General features: G+C 43.4%; 1 protein-coding gene across 1 annotated transcript in view; it reads left to right on the top strand.

Moving 5' to 3' along the window:
* The window catches only part of EZR (ezrin), a 38,355-nt gene that overhangs the window by 12,849 nt on the left and 11,265 nt on the right, over window positions 1-14,241 (top strand). The window contains exons 3-7 of the mRNA XM_064169102.1: window positions 4,505-4,588; window positions 9,927-10,022; window positions 10,681-10,955; window positions 12,338-12,421; window positions 13,044-13,190. Coding sequence (XP_064025172.1) covers window positions 4,505-4,588; window positions 9,927-10,022; window positions 10,681-10,955; window positions 12,338-12,421; window positions 13,044-13,190 — 686 coding nt within the window. The remainder of the gene's footprint in view (window positions 1-4,504; window positions 4,589-9,926; window positions 10,023-10,680; window positions 10,956-12,337; window positions 12,422-13,043; window positions 13,191-14,241) is intronic.

Genomic DNA, 14,241 nt, shown 5'->3' with positions numbered 1-14,241 from the left:
ACTAGAGACAAATTCTGGACCAGGCTGTATCTTAAGAGCTACACTTAAGGAGAAGGGGAAAAAAAAAGCTTCTGCATACGTAGCATCTGTTTCACGAGGAAACTGGGGTTTGAGAGAAAGCATTGGAAGAAGCAGTATCATAGTGCATTACTATCTAAGCTTGGATCTTACACAGAAAAGCTGCTGCCAGTCAGCTGGCTGGCAGTGTGTTGCCACCTTAAAATGTTATTTGAATGTTTTTCAAATGGCACTTTGATTTTCCAAGTAAGATACTGAGTGGTGCATGGTCTCTGAAGTGCTGCAGTGTCCCCTGGATTGATGTAGCAGCTTAGCATCAGAAGAGATGTTGTCTGAAGCACACAAAAAAGCCAACTGAAAAAAACCCACTCGCCCCCAAACATAAATCAGAAGAACAAACTCATGACTCGAGGATATTGCTAAAGCACTTAAACCACTGTAACCTCTACTACAAGAGCTTTCCATAGCGTTATGATTATTTAACCTGTGTTCTGAAGTTCTCCCCAGCTCCATCTTCTGAGTTCCACTCTCTTGCCCCATTAGGAAATGTAGGATAGCATGTTACAATCCACCTTGGACAATCTTGAAGCCATGGAAGTAGTGTTCAGTGACTCAGTGTAGGAAGGTCTTCAGCTGTTGTCTCTTAAATTTCATGGAGCATTTTTTTTCTTTTTAATACAAGTGGAATTGCCTTTTCAACAAGGATTTCTCCCCTCTGGGTCACATTTGTTACCAATTGTATGCATCCTAAGACAGGGAAGAGGAGAAATCTTGTGTTCTGTAGTGTTTTCATGCACACAAGCAGCTGTTCTAGGGCTCTGTTTGTCATTACACGAGCAAGTACACAAAGCTTCATGGCACTGGCCTGTTGAGAAAGACGTTAGGTCTTACTGCTTGGGATTTGTAGCATAGTGTATGTCTTTAAAACACCTTCTGTCAGGTATAGCAGCCATGTGCTGCTCTTCCCCTTCCAGACGTACCCTTCCACACGCCTGTGCTCTGGAACAATTCAAAACTGCTTTCTTTTTGCCTATGCTTTCAATTTTGCCCTGGAATACTGCTAGGACTTCACTTGCAAAACTTGTTCTAGCTGTGCAAACTGCCCTTGTGGGTGATAGAAATTAGTCTTGAGTTGTTGCCTGTTTTCCTCTCCAGCAAGCTCTTGAATTGGCTGACACTTGGTGTTTTGATTTAATCGACTTGGCACCACTGGGCGTTTCGTGTGGTCGGAGCTGAGTGCCAACCCGATCGTCTCCCAGCCAGCAGGACTTCTTCAGGCTGTCTAAACCACAGTTGCAAGTGATCTACAAGCTGTGTTTGCCTGCTTCAGCTTCTCCGTGGCCAAAAACTTGTGTTGAGCGGTTGTAGGACATCCGTTTAGAAGCGCTGTTGAAGTCCATATGTTCTGTGCTAAGGTTTGGAGATGAGAAGCAAGAGGTGTGCTAAGGTTTGGAGATGAGAAGCAAGAGGACTTAATGTGTCAGGAAGGAGACTCGAAGGATTTTCCCAGGCAGTCATTAACTCATTAAGTGACAACTGCTTGAGACCCTGTCTCTTCTCTGCCTCTCATGTGGCTAGCAGCTTGTCTGAAGGCACACCAGAGAATTCTTTTACCCTGCTGGTTGGTCATGGCTTTCAGAACCCAGAAATGAACATTTACCATACTCCCCAACAGTTTTGAAAGCTCTCTGTTTAACCAAGTAGTTATTCCTACATGCTTATGACTTTTTAAATATTTGAAGTGGAAACCACATTACTTTGTTTTTTGATCTTAATACTGAAATCATTCCTAAAAGATGTTGCAGGCAGATGACTTCAGCATTAAATGTCTCACTCACAGGCAAGGGGCTTGTATCCAGGAGAGTTTTTTAGCGTAGGAGTAATACAGAGCGTTTCCCTAGACTAAGGAGTTTACCTTTTTATACTAGCAAGTAACTGTTAAGGGGATAGAGTAAAAGACAGACTGGTGCCATCTGGAATTCCATGCCTGGCCAATGTCATGCAGGTTTTCTGGTGAGCAGTGGGAAGCACATTCTTTCAAGCTCTTTAACTTGTCAAGTGATACTTATTTTACACTCGCTGCAGTGTTTTGGCCTGAAGTACAAATTAGTTGCATGATACAAAGCTACGGATCCTGAGCATATGTTTCTTGAAGGGAGTAGAAAGAGATTAGAATATGATTAGGGATTATTGTTGAGAAGGATTAAGCAGCAGAGGTTTCTAAGGGCACATCTTCAAATTGCAGCCTTGCTGTTCCTGAGAGTTTGGTATCTGAACTTGCTCTCCCTACGCTGGAGACACTTTGGGAAACCTTCTGCTCTAAAGGCAGAGGAATGAAGCCATGCCCCTCTGTGGATGTCAAATGCTACTGTTGGGAAGAGAAGCTCTTAGAAAACCTTTCTTTCTTGTTACTTTTAGAGGATTTTTTTTAATCCTGTTTTAAAGGACACTTCAAAGTGATAGAGCACTCATCTTCTCTGGTTTGGCTCTGGGGTCCATGATTTGGAAGTTGCTTTCAGTTACCTTTTATAAGAAAGGGGATAGAGCAGGAGAGAGAAACAACTATGAAGGCTAAAAGACATTTGATGCCTTCATGTCTTTAATATATTTGGCTAAAATTGAATGGGGCAATTTATTAACAGATCTGTGTGAACTGTAAGATTTTTTTTCTTTTTAACCTGATATTTAAACTCTAGGGTAAATATACATAATGAAGTAGCTGGAAACTGCTGCAGTGTCAAGGCTTTGTAATGAGTGATTCTGTTTCTCTTCTGCTCCTTGTTTCTTCATTTGTGTGCCTCTGTGCTGGGCCTCAGTGCCACAGCTGTAGCAGAAGGCTCTCCTGGTCTAACTCTGGCTTTAGTAAGGGGACACTTATAAAAGGTTGGGAAAGTGTTATGAAACCTTACCTACCTCTAACATACCTGTTCATAGAATCGTAGAATCAACCAGGTTGGAAGAGACCTCTAAGATCATCCAGTGCAACCCTATCCAGTCAACTAGACCATGGCACTAAATGCCTCATCCAGGCCTTGCATTTACGTCGCCACTTTCTTCATTCCTTTAAATCCCAAGCTACACATCTGACTTGTTAGCAGAGCTGTGCTATGTAACCATCGAAGTTTGAGGTGGTTTAATTTATTTTGAGGTTGGGTTTATTGAGGCATAATACTATAATCCTTTACTGATTTGCCATTTTGCTGGTCCTTACACTATTCCCTGCAAGCTGAGTTGCTGCTTTTGCTTCTCGGTTAACTGCTAATAGCCTTCTTGCAGTCACTAAACACTCTTGCCTGGTGCATACAGCAGTAACCTGTGTCTTGCAGTCTGCTGCCACTGCAGTAAACCTGCTTGCTTCTTCACTAACACCAATTGCATAGTGAACTCTTGCTCTGTAGTATCTTTCAGTACTCATAACTGCTGTTTCCATGTGCTGAATAGATTTTTATGAGGGAAAGAATGAGTGTTTATCAGGCTAATGCTGATTACTTCATAAGAATAATCTGCAGCCTTTTGCCTTTAAAACCTTAGATTAATTCCAGCTCTAATATAAATGGAAGTTAAATTATAAGTCTTAAATTTAATTTAGTCATTAGGGCCTTTTGTAATCCAAGGGATGGCCTGCAGGCAGCCATGCTGTGCACTCAGAACTCTGACTCCAAGCGGGGTTTGGCCTGCAAATGGCCAACTCTAAAGTGTCCTCTCATTTAACCACAAGTTCAGTCCAATCCTGTTGTGATGGTTTGGGTGTTCCCTGCCCCCCCCCACTTTAGAAGGTACCCAGACTAGTCTCAGCCTGCTCTGGGAATATAAATGAAGCTATTTATTTACAGCTAGCACAATATACAAGCAGATATTTACAGTATATACAGTTGTAGACAGAAATAGACAAGGTAAAAGTAATACAGAAACACAACAGCCCTCCCAGAAACCTGAGTCCCCAGGAGGGGCTCTCAACCACCCCTGCACCTTCCCCCTGCCCCTCTCAACCTTACCCCAGTCCTAAGGAAGAACAGAGGTTCAGCCAAGAGGTTAAGAAGCAAAGGTGAGTGGCAGGTGAGGTTAGGGAGATGCAGCTCGGTCAAAGCCCAGCCCGAGAGTGAAGAGGAAAAAATGGTGAGAGTGTTATCTAATGCTTTGCTTTCTTGTTCAGCAAGACTCTGAGGGAAGGACACATCACCATTGTTTTCCTTTCACAGCCTATGATCTAGTTTTTTCTCACCAAAACATTCTAGCCTGCTTCAAACTAGCACACCTGTGTGGAGTAGGAAACCTGCAGTGCAAGCTGGATAAGACAGCAGCCTCAGTGCCCCAGTTAATTTGCCAGTGTGATAACACAAATCTAATTGGGGTTTCAGTGTGTATGCTGTAGAGGTTATGGTAGTGCATCAAAGCGTGGAGACTGTATTGTACACAGAGTACTGTGCTAACTCTGGGAAACTGCTTTCAGTGCAGCTTAAACAATGCATTTTGTTTTTCTCCTTAGATCAATGTTCGAGTCGTTACTATGGATGCAGAGCTGGAGTTTGCCATCCAGCCAAATACTACAGGCAAGCAGCTGTTTGACCAGGTCAGTAAAAGATTATTAGGGACTCTTGTTTAAGCTTGGAGTACCTTTCAGATTATAGTGGTTTCTTAAGACTGGGTTCCAAACCTACCTTTCTTTTTTTTCCTGTTAACCTCTTAATCTAAAATCCCTGATCTGTTCTAAGATCTCTGAATTCCATCACAATAAAAGAAAAAAAAAAAAGGGGGTGGGGGGGGTGACACACCACAGAAATCCTAACAGGTATGTTATGCTCCAGTGAAACCTGTCTTCCTAGCAGTGAGTGATGAAGTGTCGTAAGGAATCTAAAATATCTAGACAGCATAGGTAGGGTAGCACATTAAAATGATCCTGTTGCTTTGAAGTATGGCTTAGCTCAGGAAGGTTAAAATCAAGTCTTTGGATGACTGGCAAAGTGTAGGCACAGCTAGATTCATGCAGAAGCTGGGTTGGAAGTAGCCACTTGATACAAGTGTTTGAGTTTACCAAGCTACTAGAGAGCAGAAAAAAGTGTGATCTCTATGCAGCAACTATAGCAGCATGACTTATAAGAGGCCCTTACACAGCAGGATGGATCAGAGGCTTGTCCAGCTTTCCTCTGGGGGTTCTAGGGAAGTGGAAAGTATGAGCAGCCAGGACTCTCCCCCCTGCTACTGCATTAACAACATACAGGTCTGTTTGGAGATGAATCTACAAAGGTCAGGTAAAGACAACTAAAATAAACAAAGAGCACTCTGCAAAACTGTTATTTTCTTAAGTAGCTTCCTCTTATAAAACCAAAGCAAGGCTTAGTTTAACTTTACTGTTCTGGAGTTTAAAAAGAAACAAACACAAAAACCCAAGAATGGATCTTCAGTTAAACATTTTTAAGATGTTTACAGAGTCTTCCTGCAATTCCTTTGCACTTCTTCCCTTGTCCTCTGCTAGCCTCGATAGCAAAGGGTGGTTGAGCTTTACGTCAGGTAGGCTGAGCTGGTTAAACAGTGTACATTTCTTCTAACTCTCTGTTGGTACCATTTATCATTTCAGTGAGTTAGCTGGAACTTGCTTGGCCTGCAACTGTGCAGAGAGAAGTCCTTCAACAAAAAAAAACACCCCATAAAAACCCAAACTCCCAACAAACAACAAAACCACTCTGAGTGGGTGTTTGGGAAGAGTGAAAGGAGGAAGCCAAATGATAATCACTGCAGAACTTTGTAAAACAGATCACCACAAGTTGTGCTTAGTGTTCAGTTGAACTTAAATTCCTTTTGATTTATTGCTGCTATGGGATAAACATCAAGTATTCATTGACAGATAATTTAGTGAAGTGTATATGAAACCTGTATTTTTATGGAACCAGCAGTTCGTGTTTGACCTTCCATTCACTGCTGATCACCCCTGTGTAGGATAACTTCCTCCTCCAGCCCTTCACGTTAACCTAAAGCAGAGAACTGAAGTTGCAGCTCTGAGTGCACAAGAATCCAGATAACTAAAGCCAGGTTTTTAAAAGCAATGCCTAAAATCAGGCAGTGTAAGTACTCCTATGTTCCTTTTTACAAGGATTCAATAAGAACTTTTTCTCCCACATATGTTCACTGATGTTTACATCTGTTAAGAGCCAAGGTCATTTCTTTCTGACCCCTAACTGAGAATGTCCCAGGTTGAGACTATAGGGTTAAAAAAATCTTCTGGGGACTAGAAGATTGTTATTCAATCCCATAATTGTGCTATCTCTTTATAAACTCCCAACAAGACCAGCTCATTCTCCTTTCCTCCGCCTCCTGCCCTGTGTCTGGCAGGAGCTGCTTTATTGGGAAGAACATGTAAGCAGTAGGTGTGTTCTGGGGCCTCCAGAGGCTTGTTTAGGCCTCTTGGATGGCAGAGGCATTGGTGGGGGGGGGAGGATTGGAGCACTGGAGATTATAGATTTAGGTTTTTTTGGGTTGGGGGAAAATTCAAGGGGGTTTGCCAGGGATGTGGTCATTGCTTTGTAATGTCTATCTCTGTATTTCTCTCTAAATATAGTTCTGTATGCTTTCCCTAATTTCATTTGAGAGCTTCATTTCTGTCAGCTATCTTTAAAAGCCACAACAGAGAAACACAGAGCCCTGAGAACGTGGGAAAAGGCAGGATGCTTCAGATCCAGGATACTTGTACTTCCCCATCTAGGTAGTCCTGGATTTCTGAAGACTGCTTATTGCAGCACTTGTTGGACTGTCACCTCATGAAGATTTGGTCACATCCCATGGCTTGGATTTAAAACCTCTGACTGGAAATTCTTCTCTGTAGTCCATACCTTCTGGGCTGCACTTCTGCATATCAAGAGAAGACTATGGTAGAAGTGTGCAGCACAAAACCAGAGAAGGCAAAGGCTATTCATCTGTAACTATTCTGGCATCCTCTCTTCTCTTCTGCTATGCAAGCCTTTTACTAAGCCCTTATCTCAGATGGAGTTTACACTCAGATAAAGCTTATGGAGGCAGCAGGTTTTCACAGGTATGGGGAGTGGCTAGACTTGAACTACAGAACCACTGTGGGTCTAAAAGGGTGTTGAGGAAGCAAGGTATTTGTAACAAAACACATGATGTTTTCTTTGCTGGCTGTCAGCTAGCAAAGCTACTCTGGCAGTGCCCTTGTGCTTTGCTAGCAGATATGTATGAGGAGAGGCTGAGGGAGCTGGGGTTGTTTAGCCTGGAGAAGAGGAGGCTCAGGGGGGACCTCGTTGCTGCCTACAACTACCTGAAGAGAGGCTGTAGCCAGGTGGGGGTTGGTCTCTTTTCCCAGGCAATCAGCAATAGAACAAGGGGACACAGTCTCAAGTTGTGCCGAGGGAAGAATACACTGGATGTTAGGAAGAAGTTGTTGGCAGAGAGAGTGATTGGCATTGGAATGGGCTGCCCAGGGAGGTGGTGCAGTCACCATCCCTGGAGGTGTTCAAGAAAAGCCTGGCTGAGGCACTTAGTGCCATGGTCTAGATGACTGGATAGGGCTGGGTGCCAGGTTGGACTGGATGATCCTGGAGGTCTCTTCCAACCTGGTTGATTCTATGCTAGCTCCCTTCTACAGAAAGGGGAAAGCAGTGCAAACCTGTGAATACTGAGTTCAGCTCCACACAAGCGAGACCTGTGCAGTTTGTGCCACAGTGGTCTGAGGGATCCTGAGAACCAAAATAATGGGCAGGAGTACCTCCCCAGCTAGTCAAGTGCCATCCTGGTCACAAGGCAAAGAAATTCAGTGGAAGAGAGTGTCACTGGCAGCTTCTGTGAGTGAACACATTTCTGAATGGAATGAGCAGACTTAAGATTTGCTGCTACATGCATTTGAGGAAGGAGATGAGGGTTCCCCCCTCTTGAGTGCGATGTCTCCGTTCGTAGTTTGCTGTGGAGGAGGCTAACAAACCATTTCCCAGAATACAAGCTAAAACATGAATGTCTTTGTTGTTTGTATTGGAACTCAAGTGGATAAATTGTGACGTTTAGCTTAACACTTTCTCCTTCCTTGCCTTTAGATTTGGAGAAGAACTTGAGGGGTCATAACTGCTGCAAGCTTTCTAACTCCATTTATAGAGAAGTGGACTTGTTCTGTTCTAAGAGACACTCAGAGATAGTGACCTGATAAGGGCTTCATTTATGCAACTCTTTATTTTAGCAAAGTTGCAACATTTTTTGCTGCAACAGGAAGTGCCACGTTCCACATACCCAGGCTTTGCTGCCAGGCTGAGGAGAGCTCACTTCTGACCTGTCTAAAAATATGTCTAGCTGTCAGAAAGCTTGTTTGTGCTGCAGCAAAACAAGCCACCATGGGGGTGGACTGAAAAGGAATTTTGCTCAAGTAAAAGCTCAAAGATTTCAAAAGAAGTGGGATTTGGGTGTTTTTTTTGCAGTTAGCTCTAACTAGTTGCTTCCAACTGTTGAAGCAGAACATCTAAATCATAGCCTCCTGAATGCACCCCAGTGTCTAGCTGTCCCCTTTCTGCAACTAGTAGGCACTGACTTCTTTATCCTTAAAACATTGTCTTTGCTTACTGACATTTCTCATACTACTATGCAATTTGCTTGATGTGTTTATATCACTAAATTGTATATTTTGCCTGTTATTCAACAATGCCACACAAACAGTAATAATTCTCAGAGGGCTAATTAGAATGGTGCATGTTTTCCAGTCTCCCTTGCCACCCCAGGAAGCTCTGGCTTCCAGGTACAGACTGCTGGCTTCTAGCTCACCAGAAAGAAAAAATAATTAAAGAAAACTGCAGCAAAAAAAATAATTAAGTATCCTAAAATCATGTCTCAAGCCTGGTGTCTATCCAGAATGTTTCCAGGAATGCTATAAATGAGGAGGATGACACATGTTGAAGCTTAGGTAGCAACACCCTCTCAGGCCTGTCATGCTTTCCTAACTTAAACCAGCTTTACAAAGCTCTTTTCTTCCACTCAGCTCAGCTCCCCATGGTGATAGGTACATCACTTTTTGAGGAGCTACTTTGCAAGTAACATCAGGTTTTCCAGATACATTTGTTATGGATCTTTACCACTTTTGGCTCTGTCTAGAGCTCAGCTTTACAAGCAGATGAGTTGCAGCAAACTACTGGGCTAAAAGAACGAGCAATAAAGAGCAAGAGGAGGTTGTGAGCTTGTTAGCCCATCTCCTCCACAGAGGAAAAGGGATGTGCCAAACATGTCTCTTCTCACTAGTAAGTGTGCCATCCAGCCAGTGGATGGTGTTTCTGAATCTATGTCTGGTTCATATTGACAGTGTATCAAATCAAATTTGTCCTGATGTTGGGCCATCAGTATATTTTGTCCTTCAAAAGCAGCCTTTGTGTGAGATTAAAAAGAGAGTAGCCCTGACTAGGAATACTTGCAGTTTGTGTTTGTTCTCAAAACTGCCCAGGGAGCTTACTGCAGCAGCTCTCTGAAGCATACCTCAGTTGCTTCAGTGACTGGCAGATGAGATCACTTGAGCTATTAGTACTGCTAGCCACTTGTGATTAGTACTGACACCACTCACTGTAAGCTTTTGTGAGAGAAGTAACTAGTCTGCCTCAGCAAATACCATTTTAAGAAGGGACAGTAGAGAGGAAAAAAAAGCAGAAACCCCACCAGTCTACAACTAGTGACCTATCACTTGCCCTGCTTGTGTCTCTGTGTTTCCTTCCTATCATCTTCTAGGAGCAGGATGGGACAAGGAGCTTAGCCTATGCCACTGATGTCATCTGCTGTGTCAGTGGTGCATCTTTGTCTATAAAGTGAAATTGGGAGACACCAGTTTAGGCTGTTGCCTGTACCTGCAGGTGAATGTAGGACTTAAGAAGGTACCTGGACCTCAAGTGTACTGTTACCCACAATAACTTCTTTCCTTTTTGACCTTTCTGTTGCAGGTGGTTAAAACCATAGGTTTGCGAGAAGTGTGGTACTTTGGTCTTCAGTATGTGGACAACAAAGGATTCCAGACTTGGCTGAAGCTTGATAAAAAGGTAACAGGCTTTGGGCTAGTTGTTGAACAAAGGTTGAAGTTTTTATCATTCCTGATGTGTTATTGGCTGCAAGTTTTGTGACCTCCATGGGAACTGTTTGAGCGAGGTGTGGCTTTATAGCCTTAGTCAGAGTACAGCAGCAGCTCAATATGATACTTCACTGGGCAGAAGCAGCTATTCTTGCTGTGACTGGAGTAACATCTTGGCTAGTGATGGTGTTAGTCTGCTTGTGCAGAATCAGTTGTTGCACTAATCATCCTGATGCCTCTGGTGTGCTCTTGTTTGTGGACTTGTAGTTCTTCTGAGGGTATGAACTGTTTTTCTTGACGGGGCAGTCAGTGATATACCTCCTTAATGTCAGGGAGCTGTTCTCTGTCAAATGCATACAATGCTAGATGAGTTTGCTCTCTGATACAGCATGGTAAATCATTCTCCAGTGACCAAGGTTTGCTGTGCAAACAGATTTTTTTCTGGCTCAGTTGAAAAGCATGTGTCTCCCCTGTCTTCACATCCTAGTAAGCAGGCAGAATGAAGGAATTCCAATAACGAGTTGCCAGTCATTTGCCTCTTAAGGCAAACGCCCCAAATCCCCTTCTTTTGTATAAAGGCAGTTTATTGTTTGCAGCCCTGCTTACTTGTGACATTACCTCTTCTTCAGGTTTCTGCTCAAGAAATCAGAAAGGAGAATCCCCTCCAGTTCAAATTCCGTGCCAAGTTCTTCCCAGAGGATGTGTCTGAAGAGCTGATCCAGGACATTACGCAGAAGCTTTTCTTCCTGCAGGTGAAGGAAGGAATCCTCAGCGATGAGATCTACTGTCCTCCTGAAACAGCAGTGCTTCTTGGCTCCTATGCTGTGCAAGCCAAATTTGGAGACTACAACAAGGATGTGCACAAGCCTGGATACCTCAATTCAGAGCGTCTGATCCCCCAGAGGTGAAGGCATTAGTTGATGCAGTCTCCTCTATTTTCTGCTTTAGTTTGTTTTGTTTTTCTTGTCTTAGAACTCAAGAATTTGCATTCTAGTTAAATGGAGAGGGTTTCACTGAGAGCATGATTTAAATACTTTATTGAATTGTTTGCATTTGAATTGTTTCCTCTTTTTATTTCTGTCTGTCATGCTAAGGTATGTTTTTGTGCTCTCTCCTGGGGTTGAAAGTATGCTTATGAATTCAGCTTTTCTTGCCTAGAAGTTTGCTGCTGTGCTGGTAACTAGCAATGTGAGTGTCTTCTCTTTAAAAAGAGAAGAGGGGCATTCAGTCAAGAATGTGTCAGCCCTGGAGGAGGTTGAGTTCTGTGTCCTTAATCCTAATGTAAAGTCCTAAAAACTTTGTATGGAAATGATGATTTGAGACTACATAGTCCATTCCCACAGAGGACGTCCTTGGGCTGAGTAAGATAATCCTCTTGGTTCCAGTAAGACTTCATGGCTGGGACTAATTTTTCAGTAATACCATAGTGAAGATCACCATCAATGGATATTGCAGACAGGCCTGGAGGATTGGGCAGGGAGAAATGTAATGAAGTTCAACAAAGGCAAGTGTAGAGTCTTGCACCTAGGAGAGAATAACCCCAGGTATGAGCTGGGGACTGACCTGCGGGAGAGCAGTGGAGCAGAAAAGGATCCTAGTGGATGGAAGGTTGACCATGAGCCACCAATGTCCTCTTGTGGCCAAGAAGGCCATTGCCATTCTGGGGTGTGTTAAAAGGGCTGTCGTTAGTAGGCAGAGAGGTCCTCCTGCCCCTCCACTCTGCCCTGGTGAGGCTGCATCTGGAATACTTTGTCCAGTTATGGGCTTCTCCATTCAAGAGGGACAGGGAACTGCTTGAAGGAGTCCAACAGAGCCACAAAAATGGAGTGGAACATCTTCCTTACAAGGAGAGACTGAAGGAGCTGGGGCTCTTTAGCTTAGAGAACAGGAGAGAGAGTGGTGACCTCATCAATGTTTATAAATATGTGAAGGGTGAGTGCCAGCAGGGCAGGGTGGAGCCAGGCTCTATTTGATGATGCCTGATGATAGGACAAGGGGCAATGGGTGGAAGCTGAGGCATAGGAAGTTCCATGGAAACATGAGGAAAACTGTTTTCACTGTGAAGAGTGACAGAACACTGGAAGGGGCTGCCCAGGGGCACTGTGGAGTCTGCCCCTCTGGAGAAACTCGAGATCCACCTGGGTGCATTCCTGTGTGATCTGGTACAGGTGATCCTGCTCTGGCAGGGGGTTTGGACTGGATGATCTTTTGAGGTCACTTCCAGCCCCTAACCTTGGTGATTCTTTGATAAAGGCTATTGTTGCTAATACTTTTTTCTTTGTGTAGGGTGATGGACCAGCATAAACTCTCCAGAGAGCAGTGGGAGGAACGGATCCAAGTGTGGCATGCTGAACACAGTGGCATGCTCAAGTAAGCATTTTGTATTGGTCTTTAGGCTCTTCACTTTGCTGGTTGATTGATTATCTTAAGCTTGCAGTTCTACAGCACAGACTTTTGAAACTGACCCCTATTGTGGGGGAACTCCTGGTGTATGTTTTCCAGTTCAGCATTAAATGATATGGTAAAACTCTCTAGGATATTTGCACAGTGTCTTGGATGGTTTCTTGAAGATCTCAGACTTGGGTACAAAGTATCAGTGATGACTTTGGGTTAAAATATAAAGGTGTATCTCTAACCCTTGTGCTCGTTGAAGCATTTGCACTGCCAGATGGGAGAAGTTCAGATACTGCACCTTTCCTACTGACTACACATTGAGAGAAGGATGAATGCTGAGAGAGATGAGTGTTGCTAATTTTGTGTCTGGAAATACTAGGGCTTGGTGAATGGGAGTGCTCTGGGTATGTATGTGTGTGTTCATAGGTGTAATATCATGATTTCTGAAGTGAATTCCCAGTGATGAATATTCAACTCTAACTCCTGTGTTTATGTGGGTTTAGGAATAGTTACATGTTTCTTTTGGGGACTTTGTGCCTTCTGAAATAGCCAGACAAATGAGAAGCTGAAATGTTGCTGTCCTTCATGTTTCAACCAGGGAGAATGCCATGCTGGAATACCTGAAGATTGCTCAGGACCTGGAGATGTATGGAATCAACTATTTTGAAATCAAGAATAAGAAAGGAACTGACCTTTGGCTGGGAGTTGATGCCTTGGGGCTCAACATCTATGAAAAGGATGATAAGTAAGGCTTTTGTTTTTACCTCTCATCTCCTATTATGAGGGCTGCTCTGGGAGCCAAGAGACGTTTCTCATTTACAGAATCAGGTCAAAGTTTAAAACTTGCATGTGTTCCAATTTTGGCTCAGTAGTTGAAGCTGTGGTGGAAAATGAGCTTTGACATCCATTTATGCTCTCATGACTTGTCTGACCTGCTAATGCTACTACTTACAGTGTAAAAAGAGAAGTCAGTGCCATCTGGTAAACTGCACAGCTGTAGAGCTGAACCCTGAACTAAGGAGTTTACCAAGCCTTTGCTTGAGTCAGGTTGCCAGGTATGCCAGCAGTGAACTCAGTGCAAGAAAGATCTCAGTAACTAACATATCTGCAGTACTGGGGCATCATCAAAGACTGTTCCTACAGTAAGGTTAATGAGATATCTGTGTACAGATGCATGGCTCTGAAAAAGGCAGGTTATGGGGTAGGCACAAAGCCAAAGCTGGATGACACCCCAGAACCCAGGGAGGAGTTAAGCTATATAGTTACTGAGAATGAGGAATGAAACAAGGTCTTCCTGAGGTGTGTGTCACTTTAATCAGCCCTTCTGGTAAAGACAAAGGCATTGCATATATTAATGATAAATACACACATATATACTGGATAGTAGGTGAGAAGTGATAGCCTACATCTATAAATAAACAAAAGGTGAGAAGAGCCATGCCTAAGCCTGCTAGTCTCTTGCAGTACTTCACAACTGAAGGGCAGTTAAAACAGATATTTTTAGAGGAAGGGTTGCTGTTTAGCTTGCTTCCCTGCACCCCTCCCCTCCTGAGGTTTCATTTGTTCTCATTTTAGTCCCCAGAAAGCTCTGAATGCACCTGAAATATCAACTGAAAGTCTCTGGCACTTCTGTTAAGACGGTAAAGAGAAGTGCAGCCTGTTCTGCAATGCTAACATGTGCCGTCACCCAGAAAACAGGGAGTGTCCCTTGAAAGAGAAGTAGTTTCGCTCATGTAATACTCGGGTCCTGAATGACAAGTCTTGCTGTGTAACCATGGCCACACAAACAGGTTTTT

The sequence above is a fragment of the Pogoniulus pusillus genome, chromosome 31, assembly GCF_015220805.1.
Source record: "Pogoniulus pusillus isolate bPogPus1 chromosome 31, bPogPus1.pri, whole genome shotgun sequence".
NCBI classification, from domain to species: domain Eukaryota; kingdom Metazoa; phylum Chordata; class Aves; order Piciformes; family Lybiidae; genus Pogoniulus; species Pogoniulus pusillus.
Note: the sequence above shows the minus strand (reverse complement) of the source record. Positions and strands in the feature narration are given on the sequence as shown.